Source organism: Acomys minous (genome assembly GCF_964271855.1).
Source record: "Acomys minous genome assembly, chromosome: 8".
In the NCBI taxonomy this organism is placed as follows: Eukaryota; Metazoa; Chordata; class Mammalia; order Rodentia; family Muridae; genus Acomys; species Acomys minous.
In genome coordinates, this window is record NC_140489.1 from 2,554,762 (window position 1) to 2,576,513 (window position 21,752).

The 21,752-nt window shown below is 49.9% G+C and overlaps 1 protein-coding gene across 2 annotated transcripts in view; it reads right to left on the reverse strand.

The window, feature by feature from the left end:
- Positions 1–21,752, reverse strand: part of PTPRN2 (protein tyrosine phosphatase receptor type N2) — a 705,670-nt gene that overhangs the window by 99,537 nt on the left and 584,381 nt on the right. Inside the window, exon 13 of one of the 2 annotated variants that reach the window (XM_084793869.1) lies at positions 17,628–17,834. In XM_084793869.1, coding sequence (XP_084649995.1) covers positions 17,628–17,834 — 207 coding nt within the window. Of the gene's footprint in view, positions 1–17,627; positions 17,838–21,752 lie in introns of both variants that reach the window. The other variant, XM_084793868.1, reaches the window with a different exon arrangement.

Here is a 21,752-nt window from a genome sequence, read left to right on the forward strand (position 1 = left end):
GTGTGAGTGTGTGTGAGTGTATTGAGTGTATGAGTACGTGTGAGAGTACATGTGAGTATGTTTATGAATGTGTGTGTGTATGCGAGTGTCTGTGGAGTGTGTGAGTGTGTGTGTGAGTGTGTAAAAGAATGTGTATGAGTGTATGTCTATATGAGTGTCTGTGGTGTACATGAGTATGTGTGTATTTGTGAGTGTATGTGTGAGAGTAGTGTGTATGTGTGTGTGTGTGTGTGTTTGTGTGTGTGTGTGTACATATACCATAAGTCAATGCCACTGTTTTCCTCTCTCTCTCTCTCTCTCTCTCTCTCTCTCTCTCTCTCTCTATCTCTCTTTCTCTCTCTCTCTTTACGCTCAGAGTTAGGTAGGTAGCCCTGGCTGGTGTGGAGCTCACAGAGCTTAACCTGCCTCTGTCACCCAACTGCCACTGGGATTAAAAACCATCAGGATCAACTCCATCTTAATTTTTTTAGATAGTGTCTCTCACTAAAACTAAAGGTTGATGATTTGGCAAAACTAGCTCGACAGTTATTGAGCCACAAGGATCCTCTTGTTCCCCCTCCACGCTGGCAATCCATCCGCGCCTCAGCACACCTGGCCTCTTACAGCTGCTGGAGTTCCACACTCAGCCTCTCACACTTTCTTGGCAAGAGCTCTGCCAACAACTCATCTCCTCAGAGAATCCTGTTCCAAGTCTATGGTCCTGTAAACACAGCCCAGTCCTGCTCCACACAGGTCTAAGCTTCTGGTCTAGTCGAGGTGTGACTCCTCCTGTATTCCCTCCCAGAACTGGAAAGCTGTCACGTGTGCAGCCTCTGTGTGTTGCTACGTCCTTTGCTCTAAGAGCACTGTCCATGCCTGAGTGGGTGAGCATACACACGATGTGACAAATGATGGCAGGTAAAGACGAAAGGCTGAGTGACCACAAACATTTACACTGTAGGGATCTGAAGTCACAGCCTCTGTAGCCGCCCTGTTCACTAGTGTGCTCCTTTGGTTTGTATCACATCCATCCGTCAGGTGGAGGGAGTGGCTGTGCTGTGCACACTGGAGCTGCCGACAGCCAGGTGACAAGCACAGCGCAGGTAGTGTGCACATCCTGCAGGTGATGCTCTGAGAAGCTGGTTCAGACAGAGCCGTGAGGGAAGAGACGGTAATTGGTGATGCTAACTAAGCTGTATGTGCACGCTTGAAGGAAGCCTGGAGAATTCCCAACTGTGCTTGGAAAGTCTCATCAATAACCTTGACAGCAAACTGTCCCCTGAATAGAGATTCCCGAGTTAATTCTATACATGTCCTGAAGGAGATGCGGGTACACAGGCTTGTCCAAAGCATTAGCTAGGGAAGGAAGGCATGAGCCAGGAAAACCACAGCATCCAAGCCTCTGGCAGTCGCAGCACTTCACTGAGCTCACAGGCCCTGCTGTGCATGCAGAATAGGCACTAGGCTTGGATGGACCGTGGGCTGGTGCATACCCACCTTGGCGCAATAGAAAAAGATGCCATCTGCGAGCGGCGACATCACTTCAGTGAACACAGTCCACGGCTGTCAGGGCAGCCTGGAGTTCACCAAGAAGATAGTTATCTTCCTAGCGGCTCATGACTCAGCAGCCAGCAGGTGGCTGGTTGCTCAGGAGTGAGAGAGAAGCCCATTTACCCCGGACACTCTCAGTCTCAGGTGCTGCTGTAGGGTCAAGAGCAGCCCACAGAATTCCTTTCAGATGATGCACCCACACCGAGAATAGGAGTAGACAGCTTGTGCTATACCTGCCGAGAGAGCTGGAGCTCATCAGGGGGAGCGTGCCTGGATCTGTCTGCCACCTATGTTTAATCCAAAGCCTTATTCTTCAGCAGCAAGGAAAAGCCGGGTAGCCAGGGGGAACACTGTGCTACATGGCACTTCAGGGTATGTAGCTCTGGAAAGGGCTGTGTCATAAGAGTGAGAGCCAGGTCTGTCTGGAGCAGTCTCTGTGTCTGCAGCAGGAGTCATGGCTAGAGCAGGTTGTTTGCTCGGTGTCTTTCTGGAGAGGCACATTGGTCGGGGCGCCTGGGCTCCAGATTCTGGGCTGTGTGGCCTCTCATGTGCTGAGAAGATTGTCAAGGAAGTGAGATGTAAGGTGTATCCAGCTCTTAAGGAGAAGGGAAGGTACACTGACAGCTATGGAAGAAGGACGTGACTTCACAGGCAGTTCCCAAGGTGACAATTGTCACTGATGGTGACTTGCCCCTGCTCATGGGAAGCAAGCATCTCAGAGACATGGTGAGACGAGAAAAACCTCCACAGAGGGTGTGGAGCCAAGATCTGCACATGCAGTGTGGTGTGTACCCAGTGTGGTGTGCGCGCAGTGTGGTGTGCACACAGTGTGGCGTGCGCTCAGTGTGGTGTGCACCCAGTGTGGTGTGTGCACCCAGTGTGGTGTGTGCACAGTGTGGTGTGCACACAGTATGGCATGCGCGCAGTGTGGCGTGGTGGCTTAGGATGACACTCTGGAGCCAAACGATCTGGGCGTGAGTGCCAGCACTTGCTGCTTACACCTGGGTGACCCTGGACAAGTTCTCTAACTCTCCATGGCCCTGTTTTGTGATCTGTTTGTGGAGTGGAACAATAGCAGGGCCCCTCTGCAGGGTGCTGGGAGGATGCTAATCAATGCCTGTGAGGCACAGAGAGGACAGCTTAGAGCCACTGGCTACACATTCAGTCAAGGGCAGCTCTTCTCGGACGCAGGGATGTCAGAGCCCCATGCACACAGGGAAGGCAGCACACCAGGCAGCGGAGGGAAATGACTGTCTAGAGGCCCTTATTCCAGAACATTCCCATGAGGCCATGCGAAGACCCACAAGGCTGTCCTCAGTGGACCAAGGCGCCAAGGCAGTGGTGCCTTATCACAGCCACTTCAACGTCCAACCTCTCTATTTACCAAGGACACTGCCTGCCCCTTCACAGAGCCATAGTAGCTAGGATTTAAAAAGAAAGGACAGTTTCTCCATAATCCTCCATTTGGCATAGAAAACCAGAGGAGGTTTCAGGCGCAGAGGAAGTGAGAGGGGGCCTAACCCTGGAGTCCGGTTGAAGCGTCTCACCAGTTAATGCGTTAAGGTTCCAAACATGAAGGCTGCTGGCAGAGCCAATACTCTGTTCCCACAGAGCTGGTTGATGATAAAATGGTAATCAGCAAGTGTGCTTAAAGCCAAAGCCTGTCTGACTTTCAAGTTTGGCTTTTCTCTTTTCATAGATAATTTTCTAGGAATCAGGGAGAAAAAAAGCTGTTTAAAGTAAAAGGGAAAAAAAACTTAGCTTCTCTGTCTGTGGTCCTGTGACCTAGCATTTTACCATTTCAGAGCTTCCTACCCAGAGCACAAGGCCACCCTGTGATCTCACTTAGATTCCTCATCAACCCTCGGAGGTGTAACTCCGGAGGCCAGAGACAGTACGCAGGGCTGCGACAGGCACTTAACCGCTGCTCACTCTCAAGCTTGCTGTCCTTTGAGAAGCCCACGACCATGCTTTGCCATTCTCCTGAGTGCCTTTCCTTAATTCTCACGCTGAAAACATATGTTAAAAATGTCTTTTAACATAAGGGGCTGGAGAGGTGGCTCGGTGGTTAAAAGGCCCTGCTACCCTCACAGAAGACCTGGGTTTGGTGCCCAGCATTTACATGGAACCCAACACCATCTGTTACTCCTGTTTTAAAGGTCCCGAAACCTTCCTCTAGCCTCTGAGGGTACCAAGCTTGTGTGTGGTCCACATACATAAAGTGCAGGCAAACATTTATACATAGTTTTTAAAAATTAGAATTAAAAAAAAAGTCTTTTTAAAAGCTCTATTTTTCTGCTTCATGACACTCACCCTGAAATTATCTTCTGCAGAAAAGTCAAGTACCTAGCTTTTAAGTGAGTCAAGGTTCGTTTAAGATTAATGTATCTCCTCAAGCTGCTGCAGGTGACAGCACAGAGCTGTGGCTTCAGGCCTGCGGCCACTGGCACACCTCCTAGCTCTCAGCGCTGTATCGCTAACCGGAAGTGGTATGAACCGTACTATTTTAAGATATCCACATGGAATATGACTTGCTAGGAAAGGCGGGACACAGAGGGGTCTGAAGTCTGCAGTCGGTCTCTCCCTTCAGCAAATGTGAAACACAAATCCTTGGCGGGTTATAGCACTGTTTCTATTATATCCAGGGCCTGCTGGAGAGGCTGGTGCGCAAGCCCAGGGTGCTGGGCCCCAAGCACCGCCACCCAGGCCCAATGTGGCCTATGCACAGGCTCTGAGCCCTTGAGGCTGTCTTTCTTGAGCAACACGTGCAAAGTCTCTACAGCCTGCGTCTGCTCTGGACTGGGAGGCAGATGCCACCCGGGAAAGGTCCGTGGGACATGAGGACGCAGACTCAAATGGCTTACAGAGATGCACACACGCCTTGTGAAGCCACCATTGTCTCTTGCTGTGCAGCCGCTTGCTCCTGGGCTCAGGCTCCGGAGGCTACTGCAGGTCCTCCAAGTATTTTATACTTCTTTATAGCACAATTTGCAAAAATAAGTTGAATAGGATTCTGGGGGCAGAAATCCATCCATACACACAATAAGCAAATGCCTCATTTCTCAGCTTCGCGTCTGACGGGGAAAATTACAGAGCGGGAATCACTCCCAGAGAAAAGACCTGTCACTCTCAAATTCCGGCAAAAGACCAGGACTACAAAGGCTGGGGAACGCTCCGCACCTTTCGAGGGACAATCGGCACAAAGCTGTGCCTGACGGAGTGTGCACACAAAGGCCGCCTGGGACTTTTAGGGTTATTGGTGGAGCATAATTAGTAGCAACGGGACAAAAGTAAGGAAGAAACACACAAAGGCACAGAGGAAAAATGGTTCATTACGATGTGCTGGGCGGGAGAAAGGCCAATTACTCTGTAGGTTGGATACAACCCCAGGAGGCCGGCCTGAACCCAGTGGCCCTGGGGAGCGGCTGGTCTCCTGAGCAAGGGAGGGCAGTGAGCACAAAGTGTCCCCAGGCACCTGCCAGACCCAAGTGGTGAAGAGCCCGGTGCTCCCCCCAGGCCCATGGGACGAAGGCATGCGACTGCAGGTTGCCCTGCCTGAGGAAGGAGAGACCAGGGTGGAACCGCAAGTTGTAGGTGGCTTTCAATCTACTCTTTCTTTTAATATTTTTTTAAATTTTAAACTTATGTGCATTGGTGTGAGAGTGTCAGACCTTAGAGTTACAGACAGTTGTGAGCTGCCATGTGGGTACTTAGAATTGAACCCGGGTCCTTTGGAAGAGCAGACAGTGAGTGCTCTTAACCACTGAGCCATCTCTCCAGCCCCCTACTCTTTCTTTTGCTTACTCGCGCTTACCAATTTGAACCACTGTTATAAGGATAACCAGTAGAAGGCATGTTTAAAATTCATGACATTCTGCCAATGTGACATTTACAAAGCAGGCCTGGACAGGTCGGGAGATGCTGTCTTTCTGATGAGAAAGAACACCCAAAGAGAGTCTCTTATATAATTATGTCACCTCATCCATAGCTTGGCTTTATTTCCACGGCTTTTGTGTCACCCTAAACCAAAGGTTATGGAGAACTTCCGGTCCTAAGATTGGCTACTTTACACATCCGAACGAATCTCTCTGATGAACACTGTGGACGGAGCAAGCCTCCATTGCCTTCCTCGCTCGAGGTCAAAGCACCAGCAGACCCATTATAGGCAGAATACTGTTTATTCCCCACTTGTAACAGATCCAGTCTCACTCTAAATGGTGAATCAAGTCACGTGGCCATCACCTTCCAGGTGACCTGGTTCCAGCACCTCCAGTGAGGTCTCCTGTGCTTCTTAGCCTCATACACACCAAACACACAAATGGGCTTTTATACGTCCGCTTAGATGCACTCTGGCGTTTCCCCCCACCCCCATCATCAGGAAGCCGGCCTCCTCAGAGCTGCTCCTGAGCAGGGCTCTGAGATCAGCAGAGTAGCAGCAGCTCAGAGGCCTGGCATCTGCCACCCACCTGGCCTCCTGGCCTCTCTCTGATATAAGGCCTGACCAGTATGTGCATGCGTGTGTGCGTGCATGCGCGCGCATGCACGCTGTGTGAGCTGAGGTGCTGGTGCTTCACGGCGTTGTGACTAAGCAAAAGCGGCACTGGGACAGCAATGTTTACCGAGCAGTACTGAGTAATGTTCCCCACTTTGCAAGATGTTTTCTCAAAATAAAACTTAAAGGCAGACACATTTTAACTGACATAAGAGAAAGATAGCTTTCGCCCCTCCCCTCAATCTGGAACTGTCTCCGCAGCAGCATCTGACGGCAGTAACAGGAAGACAACGCCCTGCTGCTGGCCCCCCCCCCGCCCCCCACCCCCGCCCCCTCTGAGCACACATCACAGGCAGTCATAGTACAACCATATCTATGATGTTTCGGTCCATCTTGGCTCCTAAACCTAGGGTAGGGCCATTCCTGCCTGTCTTCCGTCCCCAGGACCTAGTGTCCACAATTAGGGCTTTAAAAGATACTTGCTTGTGGCATCCAGGTAGCATGCCAGCTTACTTTGGGGGTCCTAAACACCCAACACCAGGGAGCGGTGTGAGAGCCCCCACTTGGAATGGAAGTCCAACTCTGCCACCAGCAGCCCCAGGGTCCTGGCTGACACATGAGAGATCCCTGGGAGAGGGCTGGGAACGTGATCTCCTGGCCCTGCTTCGAAGCCGCCAAGGCACAGGCAGTCAGTCCCCTTCTGACTTGCAGGCAGCCCAAAGCCCGGAGGTGAGGACTTGAAACTCAATCAGCCCTTAAGCTCAGCAGCTGCCAAAAGTTACTGGCTGACGTGCCCAGAGCTCCAGAGCAGCAGCATGGCTCTCACAGACACAACCCTCCTCTTTCGAGATTGTGCCATTTCTGAGGAACAGCCCGTGGGAATCAGGGAAGAGTTGTAAAAATGAAAACATGAGGCAGAAACAGCTTAGCCACTGTGTTCACTATGCTTGACCCGAAAGTGGAAACTTATAGCTGGGTACAGTGGATGTGTCACACCCGGCCTCTTCTGGGTGTGTGTGACAGGAGGGTGGCCAACACAGAAGCACCTCCTCACTGCATCTTACTTACAGGACAGGGAAATAGAAGGTCTGCTTCCACATCTGAGGACTGCCGCTACACTGCCCCAAATCCCAGAACAAGGAATCTCAAGTGCTCCCCGGGTGGTGGTGAGGGGTAGTGGGGGGGAGGTTGTGTGTGTGAGGGTGTAGGGGGTAGGTGGGTTGGGGGTGGGGGGGTGGGGTAGTGGTGGGAGGGGGTGGGGGTGGGGTGGGGTGGGGGTTAGTGGTGGTGGGGGTAGTAGTGAGTGGGGGGTGGGAGGGTAGGGGGGCAAGGGAAGGTGGAACACAGTAGTGATTTCCAGGCTCCCTGAAGCATCAGGATCACATCCTCCATGGGCACTCATGGCTCAGTTTCATATTCAGGCAATCTGAAATAGCCGAGTCGGTGGGAAATCAATCATTTGCTTTTGGGGCAGCCTGGGCCTGACATGGAGTGTGGCTGGGAACACGCACTTCCCGAGAGAACTTCACCCCACCTTCCTAGCATTCTTTTTAGTGAAAGGCAATCGGCCATCATTTGTCACCACTGTCATCTTCCCTGGCAGCGCAGCGGCAGCGGCTGTAGAATGCTTCCCCCCACGCTCTTTCAACCTCCAGGAACCACGCGCAAGGTGGTTTTCAGGAGTTGGAAGTGGCCTCCCTGCAACGGCGGCTCTTCACACGTCAATATACTAGTTCAGCGTATTGACTAATTTTCATTGATCGCCCACAGGCCCCCCGCCAGGTGCTGCAGACTGTGCAGATGCGACCCTCTGGGAGACCCAGAGGAGGCTGGCCCCTCAGCCCAGTGCTGGAGGGAGGGCAGGCCAGATAAGAAGAGCGGCAAGCACGCACACATGTGCATGTCTGCGAATGGGAAGGGTGTGAAAGGGAGAGAGAGAGGGAACCACAGGACTCAGCCTGGTGCTCAGATGGGGCTGGTCCCCTGGGCCAGGATGGGGTCCGAGCACACAGGGCTGACAGATGGGAGAAGCAGGGCCTCCCTCAGGGTGGGGGTGGGGGGGTCAGAACAAAGGCACTGAGCAGAAGAGCACAGGAGTGGTTTGAGGCTGGGAGAAGAGAGGCCTGGGATACAAAAGGTATTCAGGGTTCCATTCTGCTGCCGCTTAATTAAGCCAAAGGGCAGGGCCATGGTGTGTGTGTGTGTGGGGGGTGCTGAAGCAGCTGCTCAGAGCACCCTCGCATCATCCTGGCCCCTCCCCACTCCCCCCTCTGCCCCCTCCACCAATGCAGACCCCAGTGAGCAAGGGAGTGCTATAGCTGGGGTGACCTGGGTTCAGGTGGCCCTGTGCGAGTCCCTGCATGAGGTTTCACATCTCTGTCACTGCTGAGGGTCCCCTCTGCACCTCTGTGGGACTCTGCTGTGAGGAGAGTCTGCTCCTCTGTGTGAAAGAAACTTGCGAGGGGACAATTCCCCCACCTCTACCCCTCTTGCTCGCTTGCTCATCCAGAGTGAGGAGATGAGCCGAGGGAGGACACTGCTGGCAAGAGCTTCTTCCCACCACAGCACAGCTCTGCCGCACTGCTGAGCCCTCGCTCAATTGGAGACATGGCCAGAGTGGAGCTCATTCTCAGAGCAGTGGGCAGTGCCACACCGGCGAGGGTGCCCCTTGGGTCTCAGTGTGTTTGTCCCCATTGAATCTGGCAGAGGAGAAGAAAGCCACAGGGGTCCAGGTGGGGTTAGGATAACGGGAAATCTGAAAAGTAAGAATATCTCCATCTCAGTTAAGTGTCCTTGACTTGCTTGCGGAAAGCCTATTTTACTTTCCCCTACTCAAAAGCTTTCTGTTTCAGTGCAGGGCACTGGACATGCTTGCTGAGGGCTTTCCCACTGCTGTTCACCACTTGGCTGCAGGACATCTGATTTCCATACAAGAGCATTCTGTGGGTGCTTGTTTATGTAACTATTCTCCTTTTTGACTTTGGAGGGAAAAAAGAGAGGAACGACAGCCATTTTAACTATATTAAAAAAACAAAACAAACAAAAATAACAGACTTCTGGCTATCCTCAGATAGCTTTTATAGCTGGTGGACTGTCGCCCTACACAAGTGTTACACATAAACTTTTCTAGTTGAGATGCTACAAAATGTTACAAAGTCACATGGTATTCCTCAAACACCATGGTATCCTGGATTTTAAGACACCCGTTTTTACTTGCTAAATGTAATCATAATAACTAAATAACTGCACCATAGACACATAGTCTTACATCCAGACACTTAATTTTGTTGGTTGTAATATTTCATATACTAAAACAAATTTCGTAGGTTGTGGATGTAGCTCAGTTGGTGGAGTGCTTGCTTGTGCAGTGTCCTGAGCTTTATTTTATTTTATTCTATTTTATTGTCAATTTGACATAAGCCAGAGTTCCCTGTGAAGAAGAAACCTCAACAGAGAGCATGCCTCCCTCAGGCTGGCCTGTAGAAAAGTCTGTGGACCATTTTCCTTAATTTATGATTGTTGTGGGAGGGTCCAGCTCGCTGTATGTGATGCTCACCCTGGGTCCTGGGCTGAATAAGAAAGCAAGCTGAGCAAGTCAGTGAGCAGTGTCCTCCCACACCTCCACCCCTGCCCCTCCTGCCCCACCCCTGGCTTCTGCTTCAGCTCCTGTCCCCAGCTCCTGCTCCGACTTCCCTGAGTGACACAAGTGTGAGCCCAATAAACCCTCTTACCCCTAAGCTGCTTTTGGTTATTCTGTTTTGCCATAGCAATAAACCAAGTGCAAACAAAGGCGCCGAACATTCACAGAGTCCTGCTTTCCTGCTCTCTTCCCAAGCTTTGCAATTCCCAGGCCTTGAGGTCGCCTGGGGCTCCTGAGGCCTGTATGTACAGGGGTTCAGGGCAGAATTCAGCACCCAGTGAAGCAACGGCCCAGGGCTGGAGACAGGACAGCTCAGGGCAGATGAGGAAAGGGTTCCAGTCCCCAGGGGTCCCAGAGTGGAGAGTATCCTACTCAGGCCTGGAGTGCCACGGTTTCCCAGCAGGTCTCTTTCACACTTTCCTGGGTTGGCTTTTGCAAGCTACTTGCACCTCCAGTCCTCCCTGGTCTGACTATGCAACTGCTTTTTCCACAGTTCTCTCTGTCTCTGTCTCTCTGTCTCTGTCTCTGTCTTTCCCTCTGTCTCTCTGTCTCTCTGTCTCTCCCTCTCTCTGTCTCTGTGTGTCTCTGTGTCTCTGTGTGTCTCTGTGTCTCTGTCTCTCTGTCCCTCTCTCTCTCTCTCTCTCTCTCTCTCTCTCTCTCTCTCTCTCTGCTTTCTGGTAGGTTGCACACCCACACTCTCTTTACCTGCCTCCTCCTCTCAGTGCCCCCCTTCAGGGTTGTCATCTCCACGTTCCTGCCATTTCTTCTTAAGCCCAGACGGGCTACCAGAGGACTCTGTTTGTGCAGCTTCTACCCCAGAGAACTGATGGCTGCCTATGGCAGTGGGAGTCTCCTACCTGGGCACTCTCTCCTTGGCGTGACCTTGTGAGGCGCTGAAGGACATGTCTCTACAGATCCTTAAGGCTGGCCAGCACTAAGTACCATCCGAAGGCCCTTGACGCAGGACGCACACTCACGTCTTAGCCTCTCCAGCTACACTCCACAGATGCTCCCCTTCTGAGGAAGGTCTGGGTACCAGGTCATCCCTATTACTCCTAGCATGTGCTTTCCTTGCAGGCTGTACTCCTGAGTCTAGGTTTGAAAAGCGCACCTCACTCTCTGAATTAGGATCCAAGGTCCAATGAACCCCATTTATGGGAAGACGCTTGACAAAACAGAGAGGTGTACATCAGGACCCCATGCAACTCTGCAACCCCGCGGATCTATCACCCACCAGCACATGCTTTATAAACCCCCATATTACCTTTGGCTGTGAGTTCAAATAATAAGAAAGAAAAAATTACAGAATGAACAGTGCTGAACGGGGTAAACAAAACAGAGAAAAGGATCCAGCGGTTAAGGAGACAGAGGACATTGTCCTCCTCCTCTGGTCAGTGAAAACGAGAGGCTGCCTGTCCATCAGAGCCCCACAGATAGCACTGCCCTCTCTACAGCTTGCAACCAACCTCCTAGTGCACAGTAGCCAGATCAGAAGTCTTCTCCATCGCCCCAGCCTGAAGTGAACCCGTGATTCCTGCCTTAACACTACTAACCTGGCAGATCTTCTCAGGCACAACAGAACGCTTTGCCCACACTCCTGCACTGTCCTTCCGTGACCCCCCTCGGTCGGTAAGCAGGCCACTACAGACCCTGTCTGCCAGAGGACTGAGCAGCCTCACCTGTCATCTCAGGGCCACGCCATGTCCCACGCAGATGTCAGCTGCACCTAACATCTCATGTTAGTCACAGGCACGAGGCAATGGGCGTCCCTACTTCCTGTCTCCCGTAGGTCTTTCCACCATGCAAGGTAGATAGGACAAGGCTGTCATGGATATGGGTACCAGGTGAGTGCTACAGTCAGAGTGCCCAGCCTGGAAACTGCTGCTCTCGCATGGCCCAAGAGCAGGGGTCACTGGGGGTACAGGGAAAGTCGGGGGGCTTCTGGTGCCAGTTTTGGTCTCCTGTCAGACACAGTGCTGAGGATCTCAACTCCTCAGGTGATTCCGTGGCCATTCATTGCAGAGCTGGCTCAGGGGACGGAATCAGAGACTGTGGTGGGAAGCGAACCCCAGAACGCCATCCCTGGGTGGGCGGCGGCCAGCTAAGCGGCTCCCAATTTTGCAAGAGGTGGCTTTCTCTTAATTCCAGCAGTAAAATTAACAAGGTAAGCCAAAAGCCTAGCCATGCTTCAGAGAGGACCCACACATCCCGGAGACGCCACTCGCCTCACCTGTGCCATGAGACAGCAACGGAAGCCAGAAAAGCCATGGCTGGTATAGTAAGGCTGAATTAATACCATTCATTCATTCATTCGTTCATTCCTATCCCTCACCCAACGCTTCCTAGGAACTGCCAATAAGTCACACACACACACACACACACACACACACACACACAAATCAAACAGCACCATGCTAACAAGAAGAAACTGTCAATCAGACCTCGAGACACTTATGAACTAGCAACTCCAATCATTCTTCTCCACGCCTCCATAAGTGGCTTGCTATTTTAAATCACGTCTGACTGAGAGGAGTGGCCTGTGGTCTCGGATGGGTAGCATGTTGTACTTTGCTTACGTATCTCTCTGGCCATCCTCCAGACTTTGGTGTTCTTTCACGATCTGTCTCACTTCAAGAGCTCAGCCCAAGGAAGCGTCTCTTGCCCAGGCGCCTCTGTAGAACACCATACAGCCACTGATTTTTGGAACTGTGCATGTAGAAAGTTTACAGTTTATGAGAAGAATAAATTCCAAATAGCTTCCCTCTGGAAAAAATGCTCAGGCTGGGCTTGCTGAAGCTCAGCATACAGGGCGTGGACACATGCCTCAGACGTGGGGGGCTGTGCTTTTTGGCACACTTCTTTGGATGGTCATGTTCCAACCTAAAGATACATGCAATTTGGTACCAATTAAACAAATCATTTAGCATCTGCTTAACTTATAGCAGGGTGCAGTAATTTTTCAGGACATCATAGGCCCTGGAAGAGCAGGAGGAGACCACCTTGGAGGTGCTGGCTGCACTTGTATAGGGGAAGGCAGTAAGAATTCTGCCTATACTCGGTAATGTTTGCAAAGATACACTAGAAACACCCCAGTTCTCAGGGCTGAGTATTCAGTAAGCAGAACTGTCACTAGCAGCACTGCATGTCAGGGTATCTGCCTAATTTTGCAGCAGGAGTGGTATTTGCACAAAAATGTTATTTCAGCCTGAAAATTTACTCATAAAAAGCCAGAACAGCTATCTGAAAACTCATAGCAGAGTCAAATGGAAAAGGCTTTCCTGAAACTTGTGGTGGGGTCAAGTGTATGGTGGGGGGGGGGAGGGAGACATCCACTGTTTCTGACTTAATTAGAAGGCATCCAATATGTTCCCCACTTGCACGACTAGTGATTACACCAATTATGGAAAACTGAACTCACCTAAACAAAGAAGGGTCTGTTAATTCATCGGAGAAGGAATGGACGGGTACCTTGTCCTCTCCTATGGAACCCAGCTTCCTCAGCAGAGGTGAGCGGGCTCATCAGCACAAGCGGCAGAGCACCCCAAAGAACACCACTCACATGGCTGGGTCGTTACATTAGCAATCACCGGCTGAGGGGAGCCGCAGCAACCAGGGTGCACACCCAGTGACTCTATTTACAGGCAGTCCTACGGCCTGACGCACCCTTCCCTCTGAGTTTGGTTCCAAAGGCCTCCAAGTACACAAGGAAGCCTGCCGGGTGTTGTGAAATAAACCATCAAAAGAGAAGTTGCTGAACATTCTGCAGGAGTCTCTGGCCCTGTGTCAGGGAGGGAGAGTGGGCTAGCAGAATACTAAAGTCGCTGCTCAGAGATGATCAAAGCCTCAAAAAAAAAAAAAAAAAAAAAAAAAAAAGATGCAACATTCAAAGGGACTCGGAGTGAAAAAAGGAAGAATGTCTTGTAATCATCTCACAACTTATTTTTGGCCCAGTTTTTACCCAATCACCTTCCATAGAACTAGGACACCTGCACGAATAAGAGGCAAGAAGTACCCTAGTGCCGACCATCATGAATTTGTGCCTTTCAGTGCGTGAGCACCTATGTGTTCATACAGGCATATGATCATGCACACGTGCACACACACAGCATATGAAGCTGATTTGAGGGGGAAAAAACAGTAAAGAAAGAAGTTTCTTTGAGATGACGAAGGACAGATTTAGCACAAGCATGTATTATAAATACATAAGAAAAGTGACACTGACACAAAGGGGAAAGTTCTGCGGAAGTACACAGTGATGGTGAACTTAAATATGTATTTTAGCTGTGGGGCCCAAAATGTAAAAGTATGAACAAGTTAGCCTTCACTGCATTATCTGACATGACCGATACCTTGGAACAAGATCAAAAGTAAGAGAGAGAGAGAGAGAGAGAGAGAGAGAGAGAGAGAGAGAGAGAGGGAGAGAGCGCGCGCTCAGAAGTTGAGAAAGCTCCCTGCTCTTCCAGATGGCCAGAATTTGTTTCCCAGCATGTATGTTGGGTGTCTCACCACCACCTACACTCTAGCTCTGACATCCTCCTCTGGGCTCTGTGGGTTCCAGCACACCTATATGGCATCTCTCCCTCTCTCCCCGCCCCCTCTCTCTGACTCACACACATACACACACACACACACACACACACACACACAGAGGTGGGTATATTCATACAAATACATGGGAAGAAAAAATAAACATGTTTAGAGATATTTGAAATGCAGCCTAATAGTTCCCACTGCAGACTGGCTTGAGACCACTTCAGGAGTCGCACCCTGTGCCTCCCATGGTTACATGTATGGGTGGCAGTGGTGGAGGACACAGCCTGCCCACCTGTGCGGCAGAAGGTGCTGCGGACAGGAGGGGCCTCCCAGTCCCTGTGGGGACGCTCCTCCCACCAGACTGACCCTGGTGCTATCTACCAGGAGGATTCTCCTTTTGGGCTGTGAGGAGAAAGTTACAGCCAGGGTCGATATGTGCTGCCCACAGAACCTTATCTCTGCTCCTCCCCTTTTTGCACAGTCAGAATAGCCATGCTCTGTGCTGTGCTCTCCCCACGTAAACATTTGGCTCTGTCACTTCCAAGGTAACATCACATCTCTGTTAGCGACCACACTTAGTTGCACTGTCATTTACCAACATCCCTGGGTAACTTTTAACCTACTTACATCATAGCCTTTTCCCCCCTTTTATAAACTTAAAATAATGAATTTTTTTCTGTCATATCCCCATGAAATAAAGCACAGTGGCAAATTGTTCTATTGTCCCTGTGATCACTGAAGAAAAGTGTGACAAATCCTATTCACAGTCACAATTACAGAATAAGCAAATATGGAAGCACAAATACCTCTCTCATATGTATATTCATACATATATTCATATATATATGAATTTGGCAATGAAATCTATGCTAGACAAGTACTCTACAACTTAGGTACACCCTCAGATGCACAAAGATTTAGTAGTAGATACATTAATTTAAGAAGACCCTTTCCCCGAAATTATTGCGTGTATGCGCGTGCATGCATGTGTGTGTGTGTGCACGCGCGCGTGTGTAGGTCAGAGGACAACCATGGGAATTGCTTCTCTCCTTTCACTGTGTGGGTTCTGGGCATAGGTACTTTCACTAGCTGAGACATCTCACAGGCTCTCAAGTTGGATTTTTTTTTAACATTTAAGAAGATTTTTTTAAGTGAAAGGTTGTAAAGCCATAAAGCCCCACCAACGGATCCACACTTGCTTCGTGTTTCCTCCATACAGCTGTTCCTTGAAGACGCACAATTACGAGCCCTCAGTGCACCCAGTTAGGCCCAAAGCTGAGCCCTGCCCTGCTGAAAACAAGCCAAAGCAACATGTGTACCCAGCACATGGCCCTCCTAAGAAAGCTCCTAAGAAGCTGATGGGACAGGAGCAGACGCCATCATGTCAGGGCAGCTTGCTCTGTTAGCGCTTAGCAAGGACTTCATAAACAAACCCAACAGAAAATTTCTCAAACATTTCACTCCCAATTTTTTCCTAGATTATATTTTTGAAGGAAAAGTTTCCCCCTGTCTTTTCCTTTTATTAATCTGGATTGAAGAAAAGCACACATTTCATTTATTGTTGGATTACAGATTCTTATTAAACAAACCAGAACTCATTATAAAATCAATATCAACTTAACCACCATGCCCCAGGAGGAACACAAAAAAGGTCACTCTGAGAAATTCAAACAGTTTTCTTGCTGCAAGGACGTGATTTTAATTACAGATACTATTAATTAGAGCTGTCACTGGGAAGAGTTGTTGTTGTTGTTAATTATCACAAACTCAGTCATAAGCATGCATTTTCTACTCACAATTTTGTAAAAATTAGTCATTTCTGCATGCAAGTCCAATCTTTCATTCTATCAATATTTTATATTTGAATTTCAAAGTATATCAAAGGATGCCATGCTCTCTGGAACCCTCTGTCCGTATGATCTCTGTCTCTCACACAGAACTGGCAAGTGTGGAGTGTTATTATTTATTTATGCTCTGACACTAGCTTGGCCCTGGGGACCTGGCATCCTGTATTGATGGTCTTGCTCAATAGAATTTCTGGGTAAATTCTTACTAGTTTATGTGACATTTTTTTTTTCCAGGCTGCTTCTTCAAACATGGTTTTTTTGGCTTTGAAGCAAAGCTGTGTGCTATGTGCCTGAAATGCCATCTTCAAGCATTTGAAGTTACCATTTCTTTATAGGAAAAAGATCATCCTGACCAGGCATGTGACCCCCCTTCAGAAAACCAGAGGCTTTCTCCATTCAGCAATGATGATAAGAATTTTGAAATGGGAGCAAAAGCTGTCTCCTCATCTCTTTTAAGCACAGGAGCTTTATAAATTCTTCTCAACTTGCCACGTGGGGCAGAAGCAGAGAAGCCACAGAGTAAGAGGCAGCCATCTCAGACTAGCTGGGGTGGCTACTGCACGGTCAGGCTACTTCCTGGGAGACTCTGAGAGCTCACTGAAGTAACTTGGACAACAGGACAGCCAGCGTTTGCTTTATACATTGTCATACAAGAATTACTGACAAGACATTACACAGTACAGCCATGTGATCAGGAAAGACAAAAGAGTCAATAAATGAGAGAAAATTGTAACTAATGTATATTGATTAAGCCTTCAGAAGTAGCAATCAAGTAAGTTATTGTATATTCCTAAGTAGGAAATATTTATATTATATTGATATTTTATATTAAGAAAATTGAATCCCCTGACTTCTATTCTACATCTCCTGGGCTTGCATTGCAGCTGAGTAAAGTCACAGTTTCATTATGAAATGTCATTAATTATGAAACATACAATACCGAACTTCCCCAAATTATGGGATGTTGATTATGCCTCTTGTGCTTTGAATCTGCCTCTCATATGTCTCCAGGCCTCTGGTCTATCTCCAGGCGTGTTGCTTGCCTGACTGTACTTCTAGCACACAGCAGCCACTGCTGACTCATGAAGATGTATGCACTTTACGTCCCATTTATCAGCATTAGGTTTCACTTTATCCAAATAATAGCAGAGGATGGCAACAGATCAGGTCAAAAGATCCCTTGCTATGAGACCCCAAGGAAGTTGATGACTTGAGAGCCATCTTCAAATGTCTACACAACCAGTTCCTCTCCCAACTGTGTCCTTGTTTCATTAACAGTAGCCAAATTAAGATAACAGATAATGCATAATTCATGTATTGTACTTTTTCCACATTTCTAATTAGCAGCCCACTTTCACAGCTAACACAAGACCGTCCAAGAACGGTGTGTTAGATTAATACAGAGCCATAAAATTGTGGTTGCAAGGTATTTACATGAATGCTAAGGAGAGGTTTCAAATTGTCATCGTAGAAGAGCCCAAGCTATGAATTAATGAAAGAGCTTAGAGAAGGGGGTGGGGTGGAGGGGACAGACTGCCCCAGGCCCCCAAGTCAAACACAGCACTTTACAAAGTTTGTTTCTTACCTGGTAGGCTTCGGTGGCATCTGCACTGGGGTCACCTCCTAGTCCAGACAACCTGCCCTTCAGCTTGTGGTGTGAGTTGTGGCGGAGGCAGTAGGCAAGGCTGGAGGCCAGGAGAACCCCCAGGATGCAGGCGATGGAGAGGAAAGTGAGCACGATGAACTTGGTAGAGTCCTCCTCCTCTTCCTGGTGGGGCAGGAGCCTTCCTTTCTGCTAAGGAGGAGGAGGAGGAGGACAGGTTAGTATTCAAGGACCTATGACTCCAGCAAGCAGACCATCCCCTCCGAGCACGCCACGCGTACAACCCCACACTTATCAGGACATCAACACACTGGGGGAGGGGTTGCCCAGGGGTGCTTTTGGGAGGAAGTTCCAGCACCACACAGCACCTCCAAACTGTCAAGCGTAAGGCAAGGGCAACCCCAATGGCTGCCTCAAGTAAAACAAAGTGTACATCCTTTCTTATCAGATACAGAATTTGTCCAGAGCATGTAGCTCAGCACGTGCTTGGCAAGAGGTGGGTAGAGTGTGAACCGAACTAAATACTCCCCAGACCCAGTGGAGAGCACTGGTCTGAGTCATCATAGCTGTGTGTGTGTGTGTGTGTGTGTGTGTGTGTGTGTGTGTGTGTGTGTGTTTGCGCACGCACCCGCGTTTGTGGCATTCTGTGGGCTAGTCCAACCAGCTCAGTCCCTCTCTACTCTATAGGCACCTGAGTAATGAAGGAACCTTAAAAAGGGGAAAGGTATTTAAGAACAGCCGTTGGAAAGCTCACTTCTCATCTTGCTGGGGGAGTAGGTGAGAAAATCCTTCTGTGCATGTCACTCAACTGCAAGGCAGATAGCCAGACAGCGCCCCCTCCCCCTCATTAGCTTCATTAGGAGGTGTATTAGCAACAATTAAACACGCCGCAGGAAAATGGAAGGGCCGCAGGCAAATCGCCCAGGACTCCCGGCCAGCAACCCCCACAATTACTCGGGGAAATGAATGGAAGAGCACGCCCCTGCCTCCGTCCTGGTTGCTACAAGGGGAGAACAATTAGCAAACTCCTTTCCGCCACCTAATTTCGCGTGGTAACAAAATGGATTTTTTTTCCCCATGAATGCCTGGCCGGCCTATTCATTATCTCTCTTCTATTAGTAATTTTCTGCTCCGCTTTCAGCCTCCCAACTCTTCGCTTCCTCCAGCCTCTGAGTGTACACAGTGTCTCTTATGTCAGCCCAGGCCCATTTTTATCTTGTAATCATAAAGGCCACCAAAGCAATTATCGCTGGTCTTGACTGGAAAAGCTGGTCATTAATTAGCCTGCTTTTGCCTTCGGTGCGCGGATTAGCGGGCTCCGGGACCGAGTTAATGGAAACGCGGGTTAAATGAGAAAAAACGCTGGGATTTCCTGCCTGGGTGCACGGCTTGGTTCTGCTTGCCTCTGGACCTGGGAGGTTCCTGGGCTGCAGTAATGGATGGAACAGAGGAGAGGAGGCCAGGCAGAGGGGACCATGGGGAGGGGACCAGGAGACCCAGAGCACGGATGGACGTGGACACCTCACCCAGGCCTGAGTGGCCAGCAGCAGGCGGCTGCTTCTGGACAAGAGAATACAGGGGAGTGGAGAAAGCTGTGAGACCCTCGCTCTTCTTCTCCTGGCTTCCGCTCCCCTTTCCACTCCTGCCCAGCCCACACAGGAGCTTCGAGAAAGAAGTCGCTGGAGAGCCCCACCCCCATCCCTAACTCAGCGGAAGTCCCCCAGTCCACTTTCCAAAGTGCGCTTCTTTGCCTAGCACCTGCAGGAGCCCAAAAACACATAAATAACCCTTTTGGCCAGGAGCTCCGTGGCCGGCATGGCTGTCCTTCTCACAAGGCAGGCAACTGGCTGAAGTTTGCACAAGAACAAACCCTTTCTCCCTGTAAAGTTCCCGGCCAGTGGGCCCCTGTATCACTCGCAAAACGGAGGAGTGGTGCAACTCCCCAGGGTTCAGCGTGGTCCTAGGAATGCCAGGATGGGAGCTGGCCACACTCAGCCCCATCAGTGGTTACTTTCCTGCCTCCCCTGACTTCCTAGCTCTTCTCAGCAAACCAAGGTCACATGGCACTGGAACCCTAACCCTAACCTTCCTAACTTTCTGGCTTCTCACATGAAGCTCCTCACATTTAGGTTCTTAGATAGCTTGAAGTTCCCTGCCCTGCTGGGCCATGCTGTGTGGCATCCTGGTCAGTACACCCTGCACAGGCAGGACTCGCAGTTCCACAGAGGTGGGAACCATCAGGGCTGGGGGCATACCAAATGGCCCCAAAGGCCCAGAGTAAGAGCACAAATGCTGCCAGGTTGAGAGAGAGACACTGGGCACTCCAGAGCCACAGGAAGAGGCCAGTGATTCTCCTACAGGTGAACCTGGTCCCAGCCTGTGGAACAACCAGACCCAGTGAAAAGCCCCAGACTGCACCTAAAAAGAGGAGGCTTCCCAGCGCAGCAAGCTTTGTCCTTCTCAGATTTACTTTAAACCGGTTGCTGCCTGGGCTCCCCCTTGTTGCCTTTCCCTAGAGGTGCTGGGATTTACTGAGACCTAACCCAATCGCCAAGGAGAGAGCCTCATTCTCCTCAGTGGGCCCCTGTAGGAGAACTGAAGAGAGCAGGGCATGCTATTCATCTGATTACCCCAGTCTTTGCTCTCCTCTGCCCTCTGCCTGGCCTTGAGGAGTGGCTGGTGCCCAGAGTCAGTACCAATTGTACTCCTGCCCCCAGATCCCCTTAGCCAACCTAAGAGGGGGTTCCCCACCACTGGCAGGGGACCTGTGGGGTGGGAGTCATGGAGACACCAGATCTGAAGCTAGGGGCTTCAGGGGCCCCAGGGTGGGAGAGCACCCTGGATGGTGAGCAGAGTGGATCCCCTTCTTCGAGTCAATATATGTAAAATATTGAGGTCTGGATTTCAACTGGCCGATGGCATTTCAAGGTGGAAACAATCTGTCAGGGATTCTCTACCTGGCAAAAGCGCCCTGCCCTCGAGGGTTGAAGTTGGCTGGCGAAGCACTGCTAGCAGTGGGTCAGACTGTAAGAATGCTGGAAGAAATAACAATTTCTAGAAGTTCTTGTTTAATGTCAGCTGAGCATCCTCTTCTAGGTATGGTGACTGAGTTCGCATAAGCTCATATCTCCTTCCTTTTGTGGAGCTAAGAAACGAATTTAAAAAACGCTCGCTCGGTAACTAGGAGCCTCAAGAGGAAAAAAAATGTGAGCCTGTTGGAAGCTTAAATGTGAGTTTGCACCTGTGCCGACCCCAAGTGCAGCTGGTGTGTGCCCTGGTCCCTCTTGCAGTGGAGACTTCCCAAAGAGGATGAGCAGCTTGGTGTGGACCACAGGCGGCTTTCCCAGGCCTCCCGGAAGACAGCCCAGACTAATTAGAGACATCTTATCAGTCTTGACTTGAAATTGAAAGAAAATGATGTTTAAATATTTATAACTTTGACATTTACAGTCAGATGTCTTTTAAAAGCAGCAGAGCACCTTCTGCACAGTGAAGCTCTTTCTGAAAGTTTGGAGTAGCACATTCTCAAAAGCAAGTTGTTGGGGGTGCCAGGGGGAGCCTGTGCATCTGGGATGCAGGAGGAGACACACTTCACTATCAAGTCCTGGGCAGCAGGAATAGGACAGATTTAAAAAAAAAAATCAGGTTGCATCAGTTCAGAGGCACCCTCAGGTGGGGGCCAGCTGCAACCTTGAGCTTGTCTTGCTACCATAGGTACCTGCAACACCTCAAAATCACAGCATGCAGTACTACAAAAGCTGAGGCAATGTCAGTGTGGGAGTGGGGGAGTCGGTTTGTGGACTTGCCCTTAGTAATTGGTCTACAGTCCCATGCCCTAGTAGAGTTCAGCATTCCCACCCCTGCCTGGGATGCATTTAGGGGCTTTCAGTGATCTGTCTTCTGAGCCATCCTTGACAATCACCCTACAACTTTTTTTTAAACGTTGTATGGTAAGCTGAGGTGTGAGGGGCTTTATACCTAGAGCCAGTGGTGAGAGCTAAGCCACACCAGTACAGAACTTCACGGTGAACAAATGCGGACGTGGTATGGAGTCGAAATGTTTCCTCTTGGCTCTGTAACATAACCAGTTCACAAGAGCTCTATGTC